This window comes from Fomitopsis serialis (genome assembly GCF_022376445.1).
Source record: "Fomitopsis serialis strain Sig1Antser10 chromosome Unknown B0H18scaffold_43, whole genome shotgun sequence".
Lineage (NCBI taxonomy): Eukaryota > Fungi > Basidiomycota > Agaricomycetes > Polyporales > Fomitopsidaceae > Fomitopsis > Fomitopsis serialis.
In genome coordinates, this window is record NW_025955003.1 from 209,776 (window position 1) to 227,789 (window position 18,014).

Sequence of the window (18,014 nt, forward strand, 5' to 3'; positions counted from 1 at the left end):
ATGAATAAAATCCTCAATAGTCCTCAAAGTGCCTGTCCGATCTCATTTTGACCTCCGAAAGTATTGGTACTTGGTTCCCGAACCAAACCTCCTGGACGTGGAGGAGAGAGAAAGCCATTAAACTGCTGAGAACTCTGAGAATCGTCGAAATAGGAATTAAGCACAGACAACTGTTCTGGTGTTACGTCGGTCGGAGGGACCGGGAAGTCTGAGAGCCCAGACATTCTGGACATACCCGTTCCGGATGTCATGTAACTGGAACGTGCTGCGTCAGACACTGGAGCACCAAGGCTGGAGTAGGTAGAATCGATGCGCGGAACGGCGACATTTTGGCTGGAACGCTCCTCATTGCCGCGGGAAGGTTTACGAAGGAGAGCATGGTGGACGAACGCTGTGGACTGGAGAGGGCAGCCGGTGTTGACAGAGCTTCAATGCTGCCGACTCGCATGTGACCCGCTACAGAACCAATCAATGGTCAACACAAGGAAGATCACATGAATCTGAGGACTTACTATCCGACTCTTCATAGGAAGCATACTGAATAATGGAGGAAGCCCGCGAAGACTCCTCGACGTCCTCTGGAACGTTGATCGTAGGCTGCGCGAGCGACGCGGTCCGGTCGATCGGAAAGCGCAGGGGAGGTGACGAGGCTTCAGGGTGTGCTTCGATCAGACGTTGGGCCAGACAGCACCACATTGGGATTAGGGCTGGCCTCCTCTGGACGTTGTCCACGAAGTCCACCAAACCGCCTTCCCCACATGGGCGACGCCTCGGAATCATCCATAGAATCTCGCGAGATCTGGCGCAGTTCGTCGATATCATCGGCCAGCTGACGAGCGAGGGTCGTCAGGCCACTGACACTCCGCGTGCTGACACCGCTACTCGGTTGCCGCGACGGTGTCGGTGGACTGAAAGTGTCGAGACGGGCCTCCTCAGGCGTCTCCGGCCTAGGCGGAGGCTGATAAAATAGATCACGGAAGCGCTCCAGGTCGTCGGACGCGTTGAATGAACGCGGAGACAGCGGTGGCGAAGAGTCGTGCGAGATCATACCGGGAGACGAACCAGAGGATTGGCCGTTAGTCGTGAGTCGCTCTTCGGTGGGCTGTGCGCGGAATGAAGGCGGGTTCACGGAATCCATGGGCGACGAGGCCAAGGTGTGATTCGAGGACGAGCGCGTCGCCTCTCGACGACGCATGCCAGGGCGCAACCGCTCAGAAGGGTCCTCGAGCGGCACGGGCGGTAGATCAGCAGGCATAGGACGAGTGTCCGCGCGTTGACCCGATCTGTCGGTGTTCCGAAGGTGATCCAAACTTTCGCTGGTCCCCAGACCACTGTCGACGCTGCCCCTATCCCTCAACGTCTCCGTCAAGGCATCCGCAAAGCCCCATTCGCTCATGCGCCGGGACTGTGCGACATACGGGTGAGACCGAGCGCCAGAACTGAGACCGTCTGCCTTCTGTTCCACAGGATGCACCATGATGAAGGGCGAATAACGCAGCTGTTCAGGCTGAAACTCGCGAATATGACCCGGCGTGATCTCCGCGAACATGCTGCTTGTCGTGTCCGCCTGGACCTCGATCATCTGCCCACCTTCGTCGGTCGGAGGGTCCACAGTGACAGCGGGCTGCATAGAGGCCTGCGGCGCCTCCTCTATAGCCCACGCAGGGGAGGCCGAAGCATACGGATGGTTCGCCTGCGCAAAAGGTGCGTACGGATGGACGAGCACGGGCTGCCTATGTCGCTCGAGACCTTCATCGCCGGCTGCCTGCTCATGCCGCGTGTCTGAGAGTCGCGGCTCAGATCTCTCAGGTTCTGGCGACGACGAACGCATCGGAAATGTGGCTCCCTGCGCATACGGATGCGCTGGAAGTCTGAGGCGTTCACGACCCCCATAGTGCTGCCTAGCCTGCTCGTCAGAGGGCGTGGGTGTCGAGATAGCGATACCAATGGGGCTCTCGCCAGAGCTCGACGGCACGGGCGACAAACCGTGCAAGCCACCAAGTCCTATATGAACCGTCTGCGCAACACCGTGCTCGGGAGATGCTGGCGTGACGAGCACGACGTTGTCCTGATGTGCGTCCCGCCGCGCCTGGTCCTGCAGCCTGAGCACACGCGTGTCCTGCCGCCGGTGCGCGCCGTCTTGCATGTCCGGGGCACCTGCCTTCTCGTCCGTCTCCCTTCCGCCCTCAAACACCCGCTCCGCGCTCGCAAAACCACAGAAACCCGCCGCTGTCGACGCCGTGTTCTTGACGAGCCGGAGCGCCGACTTGCCCAGGGAAGGCGTCCGTTGATGGTGGCCCGCGCCGGAGCCGGTCCACATGAACGACTCCTCCGTGCGCCCATGCGAGGACGTCGCGGTCCCGGCCGAGTTCGAGTGCGCGTGCGAGCGCGTACGTCCGTGCGAGTGCGACGTGACCGTGCTGATCCCGACGCCGCCGCTGGTGAATGTCGCTGTACCGGGGTCCTCGGACGTCCTGAAGCCCTGCGACTTGACTCGCGCAGCCGCACATTCACCGTCGGCGGGCGTGACTGGTTGCCGAGTAGCGTGCGCTGCGTGAGCATGTCCATGGCTGACGTGCGCCCTCGTGCGGGGAATGGTGCGCGGAACTGAGCGTCTTCGCGCGGGCGCGCGACATGGACCTAGCACGCTTGTTCTGGAACGAGCGTGTCGCTTGGGCCTGCCATGCCTCGCGATCGGCTTCGAGCTGCCTGCCCTCCTCGAGGACCCTGTCAAGGGAGCATGTGAATACATCGCTGACAAGCCAAACGTGGCAGACACCATGGACGCCATTAAGGGCGCCCGCACGACACGATTGATGGAAGGGTAAATTACAAAAAGGAGAGCGACAGTCACATACTTCATCAGTGAGGGGCGCTGGACTGGGCAGTGCCAAATCGTCCAGTGCGAAGCTCTCGGTCTTGGCGGCTTGAAACTCGACGGCGGCATACTTATACCCACACCGTGTCTATCTCCGCTACTGCGTCCCACACCCACTGCTTGCCTCTGCTCCTCCACTGTCACTCGAGAGGGCCCTGCGATCGGTTCCACTGTACTCGCCCGCGGTCTTGTGTTCTGCGCCGCCAACAACGGTTCATGGCTGTCAGCGCGGTCCAGCCCATGGGAAGATCCTGTCGTGGGCTCCTTCTCCGCGCGCGACTGATAGTACGTGATCGTATTGGGCTGTACCGGGCTGTCCGGAGGGCTCACGATCCGGCCACTGCCGCCGCCTGGGTCTACACGAATGGCGAAGCGTGGGCGAGGCAGGATCAGAGCATCGCACCACGTCTCCGGGGACAGCCAGCGTTGTTTCCCCTTGGGCGTCGGCGGAGCGGGAGAGCGCGGCTGGGATGTCGTCTGGGGATTGCGCAGGTTGGGCGTGGAGATGGAGCCCCGGATCGTCAGCCGGTTGCGCGGCGTAGGCTGCAGGAACGCGGTGGTGGCGGCGGGAGCGTACGCGAGGGCCGCTGCGGGGCCACTTTGATTTTGGACGGCGGGGGACGCCGGGCGTGAGGGGAGGGTGCGCGGGGCGGGGAAGGGGCGGTGGCGGTGGTAGAGTACGGAAAGGCGTATGGGTGGCGGCGCAGGACCATCGACTCCGGCGCGTTCTCCGTCGCGGCGGCGCATGGTGGTCCGTGCTGCCCGACGCCTGGCGCGTGAGCTGGCCCGCTGAGGAGGAGTGTCTGATCGTCAGACCCCGCCGTGTGCCCAAGGAGAGGATGCTCGCCAGGCTGTGGCGGGTCGTCTCGGGCTTCGGCTGGGCTTCCTGCGGCTCCCGCACAGGCACCGGGGCCTCGCCGACGCCGCCCGCGTGGATGATAGAGTTGACGCTCGGTCTGGGGGTGTTGCGCGTGGAGAAGGAACGATGGCGGGGCGTAGGTGCAGACGAAGACGCGAGAGTAGCCGCATCGGACTTTGCGCGATCGCGGGACGTGCGGGCGTACCGGTCTTCTCTCTTCGTCGCCTGCGGGTCCTCTGCCAGCCAACCACTCACCAGATTGCCCCAGCTGTCCCTCTCCACGACACTCTCAGGCATCCCGCGGGGAGGTTCGTACGGCCCGTTGTACGGGATGTACCAGTCTTCTTGGGTGGGTGGCTCGACGTCGGGCTCGCGGGCGAGTGGTGAAGACGGGCCGCTGCGGATGAGGCGGGAGATGCGGGAAAAAGGAGAGTGGTTCTGTGTCTTTGCCGCCATTCATGGGTGCCCGAGAGCGAGGGGAACGAGTGACAGATTGAAGGAGCGGAAAGTGATCCGGGCACTGCGCCTCTGTCACTGTCGTGAGTGACAACTGTCTCAGATTCGGCCTGAACACACGACATACCTCTCGCCGACGTGTTGCAGCTTGGAGGGCTCAGCGCGAGATGGTTGTGGGTTGGACGCAACGCAAAGTCCGGAAGAAGAACGACGCTTCGGCTAATCGACTCGCCACCGCCAGCTCAGCGTCGTCCGTGTTTCATCGACCAAATGAGACACACCTTTGTTTTTCACCCTCCAGAATATTCAATATATACGTGGCCTGCGCGACGAACAATGAGCAAATCAGCCAGGCAGGACGATCACTGTTGTCGGTGTTCGACGCCCAAACTCGGTGCATACAGTACATCAGCACGTGACAATCTGTATGCGACCGTCGAGCAACTGAACACATCTCGTTTCTCATTATAACTACTGTGTGGGGCCTGCAGCATATAGTATCCTCGAGCTTGGAGCTTGAAAGCTTGGAGTCCAGAGGAAAAATAATAACACGGATACTGCACAGTCTGCGCACATGAAAGTCCATGATTATCTCAACGAGCTTACCAAAGAACCTTTAGAATCGATCGCCAGAGTAGTCTCAGGGAAGTAGTTATGATATAGTAAGAGGACCAAAGGCTATCGTAATTACGGCTCACGAAACTCTATGTAGCTCCTCTCTTTGAGACAGAATGTTGGGTAATCATGAAGTGAAGAGACATAGATTTCGAAAGAAGGACTTAGTAGTTACCTGCGTGCCAATCCGAGACACAGGTGTGGATTGCACCACTGTTGTTCACTTTAGTGTCCCGAAAGCTCTCTAGCCAACGGAACTAAAGCCAACGGAAGGCTGGAATGCATACATTGTACAAAACCCTGATATGAACATTTTCAGCTCCCTCAGTACTTGATCTATATAATGTTTTAGTACTTCAGATCGGCCCTTCTCGTGCTTGCCTAGTACTGAAATACCGTTGTAGCCACGCACCCTCCTTATGAATCTGTGTGATGCACTTCGAGCGAAGGACCATCCGCTCCCGCCTCAGCCTGCAAAGATTTGCAGGGAATGATCAGTGCGTCGTGAGCCATTATGGCTGCTCACCGACCATGTCTGCTTGACGGACAAGTATACTAGTAACAAGTATGCTATTAGGTCATTATCATCACATAGACTGACATACCGGACATGATACCGAGAGCGAAGCAGCCAAGTATTCAGTCCATTACGCGATGCGACAACACCAAAAACATGCGTACGAGTCAACCTATGATCTTGGGTAGATCCAGCGTATCGACTTCCACCTCGGCAGCCGACGTCTCTCCTCTATGGATAGGGACCGTAAAGCGGAGACTCCGCTTCCCCGGTCGCACTAGCATGCAAGTCAGTCCGTCCTTCAAGACAAACTTCTCCTCGCCTGGTCGTATATCACGTGTTTGAACGCCGAACTTATTCTCGATTGACCTTAGCTGCATAGATCCCACTGATAGCCACGGAGTGGTGGGGTCAGACAACGACCAGAGCTCGTATTCGAAGGGTGAGTTCGTTGGCTCGCCGGTTTCGGTGTGCACGAAGTCGAGGCAGAATTCTCGCGCAGTGACAACGCCGGGCCATAACCGTATAGAGTAGTCACAGTCGGGAATGGGGCGAACGTAGACATGACGCTGACCAGGGCGGGGTTTACGCTAATTCAACACGGTCAGCAAAATTATGACGCGGAACATCCGAAATGCTCATAAGACATACCCCAGTGACCTGCGCAGGCTGATCGAGCAACTCTTCGCAAGCTTTGATGGATAGCGTAGTTGCTTCTTCAACAGTGGAGCAGCCCTCTGGCCATCCCGCATACTCGATCCGAATCATGTCGTCCAGCCAAGCGTAGACTTCCTCGTTCGATAGAGGACCATGGTATTCACCCCCGCCAACGTACTGATGTCGTAATCATTCCTGGGCATTATCCCGGGGTATAGCCTGTGGACTACCTCGAGACAATAATCGCGCATAGTCCCCTCATCCTCAAGTGGAGCCACAGCTGAAGTCAAGGAAGCCTGTGGCGTTGGCTCCGGCTCGCTTGGCCTATCTGTCATGCATTTCACAGAACGCCGGGGCTTGTCATTATACGGCTGATATTGTTCGGAACAATGGTCACAATATTAATATTGCACTCGAATGAAAGACAGGGGCGTACCTTCAAAACCGCTTTCGTGGCACCTCGAGCTCGGGACGCTGGCATGACGAATGGCAGTCAAAACTTGGTGGAAAGATGCCACGTAACCAAAGATGGGAGCAAGCGGCTTAGAACTAGATGTGGTGAGAAATTGGCACGGGTGAGCTTTGCTGCAAGAGCCGCGACATACATACGTACGTATTACAGGCTTCCTGTAACCAGAACCGACAAGTATGGCGTGCCAATGCAATGCATCTTCTAATGTTGGCCAACCTCGGTACATACTTAGACGTTGCACGGTCTCGTGCCGAGCGTCTACCTCGAGTCTGCTAGCGCCCAACTTGACAATCCCGTCATCAAAGAAACGAGTGCAGCAGAATGACTCAATTCCGTAATAAAAGGTACGGGACTGCCTCGTCGAAAGACATTGAAAAAAAAAATCGAGGGTATGTATATCGTCTGCTCGCTGAACGTTGAACGTTTGAACTCTCGGAGGAAGACAGAAGAGACTCGGAAGATAGCTTGCACGTCCTTATATGGAGCTCCGGATATGACGTCGTCGGGATGATCGAAAGTGAGGCATTTTAGCGCCTTGCCGTCTACTTACTTACGGGGTTTACCAGCACGTGTAAAGTCGCGCAAGCTTGAACGCCGAAACATACCTAGAACAACGCACGAGAGTCAACGTCAGCCGCGGAAAGCGTACAAAAGAGACACAGCACTGGGATTGTCATACTTGATGAACTCGGCCGGCTAGAAATTTGCGCACAATGTTGTTCGTTACTATTAGCATGGCATGTCAGTTTTCCGCATCGCGCTCACCGCCATAGTGGCACCGGTCATTCTCAGTCAAGTCTAAGCCTCCTACAGCCTACTCATCGCAACACCCAGAGCAGATGTCCACAACTCCCTTGTGACCGTCGTTTAATGGTATGCCTTGAGGTGAATCAGAGCTCGTCGTGCAGTACTGTCGATCACATCCACGGTGAGTCGGACAGATAGCATTGAAGAGTGAGTGCGAACCGTGATTTGTATACAAGCCCTTCATAAATACAAGCGGTGGAGATATCTAGTATCACGATGCGCGCACTCAGGCTTCTTCCGGATTCGTTTGTCAACCTATGTAGCTTTCCTTCGCATTCACCGGCCGGAGCGTCGCAGAGCGGCTTCCTCTAGATCCCCATTTAAGAATCATGCCTTCACCTTTGACCGAGCGTGAGACGTACCGTCGAATTGAAGCGTCCGACAGAACTCCGGAGACTGCAGGTAGCGATGAATCCTCTCGCCTTGCCAACTGGGGATCGGCTGCACCGCGCGGTCACTGCCATCGCCCTCGACCCGTCCCCAAGTGGTCTTCGAGGGGCCGCTTGGTTTCGACTGATCATCGATGCCCTCGACATGCTGGAAATAGAACCGAAGCGAGGGTATTGAAGAAATGTGGACGCGCTCCAGTCGCTGCAGCAAGCCTAGCCATGTTTCGCGCGATGGTCCCCGATTATTTTGGTGGACCACATGAACACGTATGCAACAGAGCTGCGAGGACGACAGCGAAGGGGAAACATTCTCCTACATTGGCGAGCATCTATGAGTATTAAATTGGAGACAGTAGATGTGTCGCGTACCATCCATTGGGTCATTGCTGCATGCGCGTCTTCGGTTGTGATCGTCCAGATAAGGTACCTTATTCTTGACGACTTTGCTGAGATCGTCTGTGCCAATGCCATGCAGAACTCGGTGCAGCGCTCAACCTGGTACAAGCTCAACTCCAGCACGGCGGCGGCGGAAACATGTTCGGGATCTACTTCCGCAGGACAGAAGTTTTGCCGCTCGTTGGTTAGACGCAGGTAATCGCTGCGGATGCCTAGGGCTGGGATGAGACGAAGGTACTTTGGCTGAACCGATACATAGTCCAAGTGTCGTTGCTCCACGTGACGGCCAGGGTCCTGTGGGCCGACTTGGGGACTGAGGATCGTCAACCTGCGTATGTTGGGGAACAGGATGAGACAGGGATATACGGCACTGAGGTCGAGGTCCAGGACTTCTAGCTGTGGATAGGCCCCAGCGAGTTTGGAGATAAGCTGCCGCTCAGATACTGTACTACCGAACTGGAAATTACTGAGTCTGAGCCGCTTGACGCTGCCAAGCACGGCGGCTTCAGCTATGCGTAGTAGATGACGGTCGAGGATCGATATGGACAATGATAGACATGCCGTCTCCGGCCTATAACTGATCATTTTGTGCAGGACATCGGATGTTTTTGCCTCGATATCGAACAGGCGGATGTGTGAGAGATCCGGCAGTGCAGCCAAATACTCTCCGACCAGCGTATTGCAGCAGATGGCCTCCTCACAACGGTGGACCTCCAGAACCTTCAACTCCCGCGCGTGCTCGAAGATGCCTACCAGCGCATTGAGGTCTGGAGGCTCCCAGGCTGCTCCTCTAGTCGGGCCATAGATAGTCAATCCCCGAGGCCAGATCAGGCGATTGTCGATGTTGCGGATGAGGTGGTCGTGCATCTTGACTAGCTATTCCATGGTATAAACAGTGATCGACTCGAACACATACCGCCGTGCGATCGCATGCAGATGTCGAGACACCGACGAGAGAGGGAGGCATTCCGGGGCGGAAAGCATGTCGGCGATGATATGGAGGATGTCGTCGTTGAGAGTGAACAAACTCATGATGGTAGCGAGGAGAAGTGGTATACAGGGCGCGGAAAGTTGTTTCGTCGAGAACCGAAATGACCCAGCGCGGTCAATGTGCGAATGTCGAACGACGTACTTACGCGCGTGCCTGACATCGTCGACTCGGAGGCACGTGTTCGTAGACTAGTAAGTTATGCAAAATGATAATAAGTACTGCAGGTATTTCTCATTCAACCAACTGACCGCGAGGAGAGACGGACGCCGTAAGTATTAGGTCGGATGAGATGTTTAATCGTAGCCTGACACACGCAGACTGAATTCTGGGTGTCTTCACTTCATATCTCGACACTGCCGAGCTGATGACGACGGTTTGACTAGTACGGGTCTTGAAGTGGGTCTCCGAACAGCGGCTTCAACTAGGCTGGTACTACAGTACGTACTGACCTGGACCGGTGACCCGCCAGACACCTTCTCTCGGCCAGAAGAGCACTTCCCGGGAGAAGGCGATGTTCCAGCTCAATTCCAGCTCGGTCTCAGAAGAACAGTGCAATGCAGAGGCTTGCGCTGAACCGGCGGTGACGTCACCCATGTGGAAGGCTCCTAGCATACAAATAGTGCACCGCCGGGTCAACCCAGACTGCCTGAAGACAGTCGCACAACCACGAGTGTCGCGCCGAGTTTCCTTACAATCCATTCGACGACCCGAAAGCAAGAAGAGTTCCAATGGCCGACGCCGTACTGAACCAGCTAAGCGCAGCCAACGCATTCGATCTGCGAGGTGTTGTTGCAGTCGTGACGGGCGGAGGTTCGGTCTGTAGACCATGTCTTCTGAAGGCTGTGCCGACTACTGACTGATTCCTGAGAACAGGGTATTGGTTTGATGATAAGCTCGACGTTGTTGGCGAACGGCGCTACGGTGTATATCATTGGTCCCAAACAAGCAGACTTGGACAGGTCAGTGGGGTGTGAGCAGGGAGCTAGATGCGCACTCACTTACGACTTCTTCAGAACCGTAGCTGTGTATAACGAGGCCGCCGAAAGGACCGGGCGTTCCGGCCGGATGTATGGCCTGGAAGGCGACATCAGGAGCAAGGTACGTCAGGGCGCAATTAATGGTGGTATGGTACACTGACTTCTGAATAACCCGGCGACTGGGCAGTCGGAAGCACTGCGCCTAGCGGATGAGATCGGCAAGAGGGAGGGACATGTCACGGTGCTGTTCAATAACGCAGGGTATGCCACATACTCGCATCACACTGGGCAAGTTGTTCATATGCCGCAGCATACTCGACGGAGTATCTGCCCGTCCGGTGGCGAACACTGCTGAAGCATTCCGCGCGGCGTACTTCGACGCCGTCTCGCAGGAGCAATTCGACAACTCCCTCAGGACGAACGCCGTCGGCCCGTACTGGTTCACCTTCGCGTTCTTGCCGCTGCTTGAGAAGTGGAAGAAGTATGAAGGCGGCAGTCGGAAGTTCGCCCCGCAAGTCATCATGACGTCCAGCATGAACGGGTGGACGAAGGTAAGAGCCATTAGGGATCTCCGCTTGACGACCTTACGGAGATACACTGACCGTGCTACCTTCTGTAGGACCTAAATACCGCAGGGCGATCGTACCCCTACATGTTCTCGAAGGCGGCCATCGGACAGGCTACAGCCACCCTAGCAAACGAGCTGCTTCCGCTCGGTATCCGGTCAACGGCATAGCACCCGGTATGTCTCGGTCAGTCATCCTTGCGGCGAATGCGGTTGACACTCCCATGCAGGCTTGTTCGAGACGGAAATGACCGCGCCGGGGAGCGCTGACGCCGTCGGCCAGTCACGCATACCAGAAGGAGTGAAGCAGAACTTCGAGGTCCCCGCAACGCAGCCGCCTTTGTGCCAGGAGGGAGAGCCCCGTACGGCGGGTCGAACAGGGACGTGGGTTCCCTGGCGTTGTTCCTCGTCGGGAACTGGTTCGTCAACGGGGAGACGGTACTTATTGATGGAGGGGTGAGTGCCGGATTGTCGTCCAGTCCAGTATCAATCTGAACATCGGCTCGTCAGACTATGCTTGTGCACCTTCATCGTACTGAGATAACGTGGGCATTAGACGTGAGCCGACGACGTCGCTATGAATATGGCAGACGCACCGGCACATTCGATCCAAGACCCCGCTCAGCCAGAAGCCCTCGTGCAGCCAGCGTAGTTCCAGTATTAGCAACAATTGCATTGCTCAAGCTAAATGATACAGTAATTGTGAGTGATACATGCCATCATGTGTGAACGCGTTGCACAAATGTCCGTCCGATAACCCAAGCTCCCTAAAAGTGAGATGTCACGAGTTCGCCATGAGCACCTCGTAATACGCTGTATACTCTTCAGCAGTCATCTGTTCCTGCTGCTCCTCCGTCACTTCGGAGAGGCGTATTGGCTCTCCAGCAACTAATACAGAGGGTCAGTGTGAACTAGTGTGTGAGAAAGAAGACCATACCATGTACGATAGGCTCGTCAGCCGACGCTGTATAGCATCAGGAACAGGTTCTTGCGTCAAATTTCCGCCGGGCAGGATCCGGCGCGGAAGGCGTCGTCTCATGCACGGACTCATAGCCGTTAAGACGTGGAGTCTTCACCGAGCTCATACCATCATCCACGTCCTCCCGGGACCGTGACCGTTTGCGATACCCGTTTAGTGAGTCCAGATACTCCAACGACGGCTTCACTTCCTCTTCCTCATCTCCGAAATCACCGTCCAGTGTGAGCATGGCGGGCGTGGCTCGTGCAGATGTCGCTGCCGACGCAGCGAGTGACGCGTAGTACTGATCGTAGTCTGCCAACCAGAGCGCGTTTAGTCAACGCGAGGGATGCGTCATCCAACTTACAGTCGGCTTCCCGTGTCTGCACCTGTACCGGTACTGCTGGCTTGACATCGACTCCATTTGTCTGAGGTGCGGGTGGACCACCGACGACACCCAATCCCTTCAATATCGTATCGTTCGAACTTGGCAAGCGGTTCGCGTCTGACGGGCCGTCCTCCGTCCTTGAAGTCTCCTTGACACCGAGCGCAGTCAAGTCGCCGGTGATCGTACTCTTGAGATGCCACGATGGCATGAGGTTCTGCTGGCGCTTCGCAGCCGCCTCGCGGTCGCGCTCCTCCTTCCGCGTCGCTTCATCTTTGTCGACGGAGAGCATGATACCGAAAGCCTCCTCCTGCTTCGTGTCGCCTGAAGATCCGGCAATTTTGAGGCCGCCGTTCTGGGCGGCTGCTTTGGCCTTTTCGGCGTCGATGATGTGGGTTTTGACCCAGAGGGCCACGTCAAACCTGCGTAGAGTCAGGACGAGACGAACACTCTGCATGTGAGCAAACGTACGCAGGGAGCACCATATCCTCAGTGCGGCGGAGACCTTCGCGGATGAATCGCATTTGTCGGTTGAACCGCAGCATGCGATCCTGGCTGCCCTTAACGCTCTCCGCGTTCTCGTTGTCAACGAGTTCGGCATGACATACGTCACAGTTGAACGTCCCAGCGGAGAAGTCGATGAGTTTATCGGCTTCGAGGGGAGAGAATGATTTATCGCACTGCGGGCAGATGTATCCCTTGTTATCGAGCTCCTGCAGACCTCACTGTGAGCCTGAACCACGGGCAAACGTATATACCAACGCACATTTCGCAGGGACGAGTCAATTATCCTGCGCACCTCGGCAATCCGCCATTTCACTACGTTGCAGAAATGCTGGTAATCGATGTAGAAGTACTGACGGCCGACCGAGCGCTGTGCGCCCTCCTTGAGCTCATTTTGGCGATGGCTACGCCAGCTCGTAAGTGTCTCCTCACAACGCATTCAGGTCACGTACATCTTGACCAGTCGGTCGCCCTCTAGCACTGCCATAATCTTGTTGAGCTCCTTCAGCTGCAGGCCCATCCGCCCCGCGAGGTCGTCGTCCTTGAGGCTACACCGCGAGGCGCGACCTCTGTGTTCAGCTGAGGGCCGTCAGTATGCTCTCAGAGGACGTACACAGGATGGCGAGCTAGCTGATCCATGACCACCGTGTACTTGGGTTCGTAGAACGCGCGCGAGACATGCTGGACGAGAAGTCGTAGTGTGTCTTGTTCGTCTTTGGACAGACTCGCAGTCGACATCGAAGCTGCGGTCGTTCACTACCGCGACGGATAGCGCTTCGTGCAAATATGCGGCACGCTAGCAGACCTCGAGGGCGTGTGTGAGTGAGGTTCTGCAAGAAGGGTGATATACAAGATGGTGGTAGAGGCAAGAGGCAGGTGCGGCTCCGTCGCCACAGCAAAGCCACAGGGTTCGAATTTGGCGCCGTTACCAACCTCCACCAACTTGGACTAGCACTGTCACCCCACCCGATATCTATTCTCTATTTAACAATCCGGATACCTCCTCTCGACTAAACTTGTACTTGTATCTCAACTTCACTACGTATGGACCCACGCGTCTTCTCCCTTTCTCAGCCAGCGACAACCAGGCGCATGTCGGCTGCGAAAGTCCCACTGTCGGCCCGGAGCCACATCGAGAGCTTGGATGCGGGGCTATGCTCGGTCGAAGGTAGGTATGCAATGGCGGTGCTATGATGAGAAGTTCAACGAGCTGTATAATAGGTGCTCGTGAGGTTATCTCAGACATTCGTGCGCGTCGGAATGTCACCAAGCTCATCCTTGGACACAACGAGCTTGGCGATGCCGGCTGCGAGGTGCTCTTCGGGTTTCTTAGCACGGAGAAGGGCAGGCAATACCCCATCTCCGAGATTAGCTTGAACTCGAACGGCATAGGCGACCGCGGCTTGCGCACCATCATTGAATATCTCAGGGATAATACTTCACTAAGGGAGCTGTTCTTGCAGAACGTGAGTTTCCCTTCGTTGGCATATCAATACCCAGCTCATTGCTCTCGCCAGAACGCATTCACTGCGAAGCCTGACGTGACGACTGCCTTCGCCGAGGCACTAAACACATCGCAGCTTGAGACGCTCTCCCTCACGACCAACGCTGGGCTCGGCGACGCGTTCATCGCTCAATTCTTACGCGTCCTCGACGCTCCTTATCTGCAGGAGATGCAGCTCTCCGTCCTCGGCCTTACACACGCATCTGCTCCGTACATCGTCGACTACATGTCCTCCCCGCGCTGCCGCCTCCACGTGCTGCGTGCGAACGGGAATAGACTGGGTCTGCGCGGCGCGCGCACTATCGTCCGCGCGATACACCGACACAATTTCACACTCGCCAAACTCGAAATGTATGCCAACGGACTTGCGGACCCAGACCCAGATGCGTCGGGCGAGACGTCCGCTAGCGACGACGAGGGCGCGCTGGGGGCAGGTGGAGCCATCTGGCAAGACAGCGAAAAGGAGCTGGCGCGAGCACTCCAGCGAAATAGGCTTTTGAGAGAGGCCACGGAGCGCGAGGCCCTCAGCCTTCTTCGATACGCGCGGGCTGTCCTGCTCAAGCCGAGGAATGCGGGCGCACCCTCGGTATCGAGAGCGTTAGTACCCTTGCCATGCGCAAGAGACAGCCTATTCTCGTCAATGGGCACGGAGCCACCTGCGCTGCCTTTCCGGTTCACAAGCCTGCCGACAGAGCTTCAGCTCGATATCCTGTCGTTGTCGCGCCTACCCTCTCGTCCGCGCAGCGGATCCGGATCTACACATATGCCTCTTCGCCAAGCACGCTCCCGCCCTTGCTGCCTTCGCTCTCATCCAGAGCGACCCTACCGAACCCAGCGACGCTGCCCTTCGGCGGCGTACCGATGGGCGTAGGCATGATGTTGCGAAAGCGTCGGGGATTCACTTCGGGCTGTGACGGGGTTGTAACCGGGAGCAAGCCTGCGACGCCTGGCAGTGGGAGGAAGGTGGAGGAGCGGGCGCGGTGGCTGACGCTGATGAGGTGTGATGCGTTTGAGCTGGAGGAGGACGGTGACTGGAGCGAGGCGGATGTCCTCGCACTTGGGATTTAACTCGTGAGTGATCCGTCACTGGCACTTCGATGATCGTCATCTACTTTCGATTTGCACACATTGGGTATTCAGCAGATTTGTATACCTATCGGTTCTTGATTTGTACTGTACATTGGATTGATTTACTCCCCCGATCCCGCTGTCCGAGACTCATCTAGTGTATAAGTATGTTGTACTTGTACTCTGGCTTGAACAGGCTTTTGGCTACCGCCGAACTGTGATCGAGAACGGTCGACATCCCGGGCCGGGTCCCGGTAAGGGGACTACTTCCATCCCCTATTCCAGTCTCGTTATAACCCTGCAGACGGGCGCAGCGCACATACCATTCGTGCATCCTTTCGACTCCTGCTACTGCTCCGGTACCCTCCTCAAAGACTTCCCGTTCTTCAGCAAGCTGACCCACCGTGGACAGATACAGCAGGCTTTCGATAGTATTATAAGTACTGCGTTCACAAGGACATAATAAAGCTCACGTACGCGGTCCTTTGCTTTTTCAGTCGCACTTGCGTACTGACAGACTGTCCTTCTAGTCCAGTCCGCAGCCTCTGACCGAGCGACAAGGTAGAGACGTCGCACGCTGCCAGTGCATTTAGTGTCGTCCGTTAGCCCCCGCCTCCGTTATAGAAGTCCTGTCTAGGCTCTGCCTCCTAAGGAGGTCCGTGTAAGCTCTACTCACGTAGCACGGCAACAACGTCCGTAGAAAGGAGCCAGTCTATTTGTGAGTTACGATTATCAATAAATCGCGTTACAATGCATCGTTTAACTTATATCATCAGCGGCGTTATCATGTCCTACAAGTCGACAGAGCACAATGGAAGTGTGCCCGGCAACATCCCTCACATACTTTCCGAAAGTGGTGGCGTCGTTCCCCAGGCTCGCACCACCATCTCTGATCTTCCTCCCGAAACCCTCATCGTCATTTTCCGGTATGCTCTCGAAGACGCAACGAGGCCATGGGTACATCGTGATCCGGGAGAGTCCACGATGTGCTGCTTAACACCCTGGCCCTCGCATGAAGATCTAATTCCTCAGCATCCTTTCCCGGAGTGCATTGCCTCGGTCGCTCCTTTTTGGCGACAAGTCATGTCAGCGGTACCTGACTATTGGACGCACCTCGTCATCTGGATAGGCAGGGACCCCACTCCGCTTCCTAGGATCCGTGAATACCTCGCTTGGTCGCGGGGCTGTTCCCTCGAGATCTACATACTGCGGAGGTATGACCCCTCTTTGAGGGACCTCACGGAGAAGGCTCAGGTGAGAGCGATCATGGAGGTGCTCCTACCTTCCATTGAGCATTGGAACACCTTGTGCATGAGGCTGCTGCAGTCCAGTTCGCTCCCACGCCCTCATATCGACCTCGTAGCCACGCGAAGCAGCTGAAAAGTCTCAGTCTAGAGGCTATGATTGACGACTTGCCAGTGGTCGATGGCACCGAAGTACCCTTGCGTCTAGCCGCGGAGCTTGACGCCCCCAAGTTAGCATGGCTATCCATGTGTGGCGTCCATTTCCGCGAGTCGTACATGTACGGCCAATCGCACCTGCCCCCGCTCTCCAGCCTCTGCATCACCGATTACAATCGCACAACGCGGCCTTCCCACTCATCTACCTCCTCCGTTGTCTCGATCGCTGCGCAAGCGTTTGCAACCTCGAGCTGAACAACCTCCATCTCGACTGCTCCAACACAAGGTCTCCCATCTACCATTTTGATCCGCCATACTATTGGAAGGAGGTCAATATTAATTTCATCAACGTAGGCGGCGACATGGTCGCGGAGTACGGCAGGCTCCTCGGGTATCCCCCTGTCGAATTCGCGATGTATACGCGGTGCTCGACCCCTACGCCCCCAGGTGCTGCGCTCACAGGGGCCGAAGACATCACGCTGACAGAGATCAACAGCCCGGCGGCGTTCGTCGGTCTCCTCGCTGCTGATCCGGGCGACATCCGACTCCGCCACGCAAAGTTCTACGACTGCGACGGTCTGACACCGGGCGTGCTCCGCAAGCTCGTGGGGACTCCTCCCGACCCCGAGGCAGATCCGCCACCTGAAGACGACGGCAACGCTGACCTCTGGCTGTGCCCGAACCTTCAGAGCCTCGGGATCAGGGGCTGTACGCGGTTCAAGAGCGCGGACCTGCGCGCGATGCTGGAGGCGCGGTGCGCGGCGCACGAAGCGACGGATTTCGCGCAGTATGGTAAACCGGGGTTCGTGGTGGCTCGGTGGGGATCGTCGACGTGCAAATTGCTGCGAGCTCGCGCCCGAAGACAAGGAGTGGTTTGACGCCAATCTGCTCCGCGTTGACTGGGATGGTTGGTGTGGAGGATATGCGTTCACCAATCCGTATCACTTGAGCACCTGTGTCTGTGTGTAGGTGGCATATCACTTTGCGCACCGTTCGAACCCCTGAGAGCCATAAATGTCTTCACACTCACACCTTTCTAGATGTCTATTGCAGTGTGATGTCAACGCCGCGAAGTGCAATTGAGTAGTACTTATGTAGTTCGTCTGGCACATCGTTTTCAAGGCTAGTGTGCCATTCAGCGAACGCGCGAACCAACGCATGAACCAATGGCAGGATCTGTCTACCGTTGACGTTGAGCTCTAGTACTGGCAAGGGATGAGTATGAGTACGAATATAGGTGAGTAGACGCGTACGACCAGTTCAATTGCAAGAAGTACATAGAATCTAATAGATGAGGACGAGGGTCCTCCCGGGCCGGGCCCGCTGGCGGCGGGCGAGTCGCGCGACAACCATGACGAACTATTCACAGCGCTAGCCCTCTTTCCCTACGTCGTTCACGCTGTCTGCTATAGTACATGTTCACGTAAGCGTGCACCTTGTGTCACGAACAGTAGTAGTGAGTGTATGCGAGCTGAGCGTGTCAGTCTCATTGTATCGAGGCTATCTCACTAAACACTTAAGTTGGCACTCAGGCAGCGCAGACACTATAGATTGCGACATCAAAGCCTAACGTCTAACATGCGCTCGACGGGGATGATACCACACCGTCCAGCAAC

General features: G+C 56.5%; 7 protein-coding genes across 7 annotated transcripts; 3 read left to right on the forward strand and 4 right to left on the reverse strand.

Moving 5' to 3' along the window:
* Positions 1-23: 23 nt before the first annotated feature.
* B0H18DRAFT_1095185 (uncharacterized protein) lies at positions 24-4,193 on the reverse strand (the record flags this gene model as incomplete). Its single annotated transcript, XM_048032409.1, has 10 exons — positions 24-344; positions 368-456; positions 513-662; positions 724-2,488; positions 2,509-2,582; positions 2,609-2,717; positions 2,859-2,933; positions 2,990-3,476; positions 3,646-3,971; positions 3,993-4,193. The coding sequence occupies 10 exons, from the start codon at positions 4,191-4,193 to the stop codon at positions 24-26; spliced, it is 3,597 nt and encodes a 1,198-aa protein (XP_047892301.1).
* A 1,211-nt stretch (positions 4,194-5,404) lies between these two features.
* Positions 5,405-6,657, reverse strand: B0H18DRAFT_1095186 (uncharacterized protein). The gene is made up of 5 exons (XM_048032410.1): positions 6,596-6,657; positions 6,419-6,531; positions 6,147-6,353; positions 5,977-6,117; positions 5,405-5,915 (listed from the first exon to the last, which is right to left on the reverse strand). Exons 2-5 carry the CDS (start codon positions 6,461-6,463, stop codon positions 5,493-5,495), a joined length of 816 nt encoding a protein of 271 aa, XP_047892302.1. The 5' UTR covers positions 6,464-6,531; positions 6,596-6,657; the 3' UTR covers positions 5,405-5,492.
* Positions 6,658-7,242: 585 nt separating this feature from the next.
* B0H18DRAFT_445771 (uncharacterized protein) lies at positions 7,243-9,200 on the reverse strand. Its single transcript, XM_048038133.1, has 4 exons — positions 8,020-9,200; positions 7,624-7,963; positions 7,421-7,569; positions 7,243-7,364 (listed from the first exon to the last, which is right to left on the reverse strand). The coding sequence occupies exons 1-3, from the start codon at positions 8,911-8,913 to the stop codon at positions 7,538-7,540; spliced, it is 1,266 nt and encodes a 421-aa protein (XP_047892303.1). The 5' UTR covers positions 8,914-9,200; the 3' UTR covers positions 7,243-7,364; positions 7,421-7,537.
* A 65-nt stretch (positions 9,201-9,265) lies between these two features.
* Positions 9,266-11,388, forward strand: B0H18DRAFT_1013352 (NAD-P-binding protein; the record flags this gene model as incomplete). The annotated part of the gene is made up of 11 exons (XM_048029095.1): positions 9,266-9,305; positions 9,355-9,433; positions 9,507-9,852; positions 9,911-9,996; positions 10,051-10,135; positions 10,308-10,565; positions 10,634-10,730; positions 10,810-10,921; positions 10,960-11,035; positions 11,090-11,124; positions 11,343-11,388. The coding sequence occupies exons 3-11, from the start codon at positions 9,766-9,768 to the stop codon at positions 11,386-11,388; spliced, it is 882 nt and encodes a 293-aa protein (XP_047892304.1). The 5' UTR covers positions 9,266-9,305; positions 9,355-9,433; positions 9,507-9,765.
* Positions 11,293-13,298, reverse strand: B0H18DRAFT_1013372 (TFIIE alpha subunit-domain-containing protein). Its single transcript, XM_048029096.1, has 7 exons — positions 13,040-13,298; positions 12,879-12,974; positions 12,689-12,830; positions 12,394-12,635; positions 11,905-12,344; positions 11,562-11,852; positions 11,293-11,467 (listed from the first exon to the last, which is right to left on the reverse strand). Exons 1-7 carry the CDS (start codon positions 13,162-13,164, stop codon positions 11,361-11,363), a joined length of 1,443 nt encoding a protein of 480 aa, XP_047892305.1. The 5' UTR covers positions 13,165-13,298; the 3' UTR covers positions 11,293-11,360.
* A 56-nt stretch (positions 13,299-13,354) lies between these two features.
* On the forward strand, positions 13,355-15,207 carry B0H18DRAFT_1013373 (uncharacterized protein). Its single transcript, XM_048029097.1, has 4 exons — positions 13,355-13,594; positions 13,648-13,892; positions 13,944-14,647; positions 14,710-15,207. Exons 1-4 carry the CDS (start codon positions 13,471-13,473, stop codon positions 14,996-14,998), a joined length of 1,362 nt encoding a protein of 453 aa, XP_047892306.1. The 5' UTR covers positions 13,355-13,470; the 3' UTR covers positions 14,999-15,207.
* Positions 15,208-15,556: 349 nt separating this feature from the next.
* B0H18DRAFT_1013376 (uncharacterized protein) lies at positions 15,557-17,652 on the forward strand (the record flags this gene model as incomplete). Its single annotated transcript, XM_048029098.1, has 8 exons — positions 15,557-15,716; positions 15,775-15,924; positions 15,949-16,323; positions 16,362-16,497; positions 16,554-17,207; positions 17,248-17,336; positions 17,429-17,501; positions 17,563-17,652. Coding segments are annotated over exons 2-6 (1,394 nt in total), but the record flags the coding sequence as incomplete, so codon positions are not given.
* Positions 17,653-18,014: the final 362 nt, after the last annotated feature.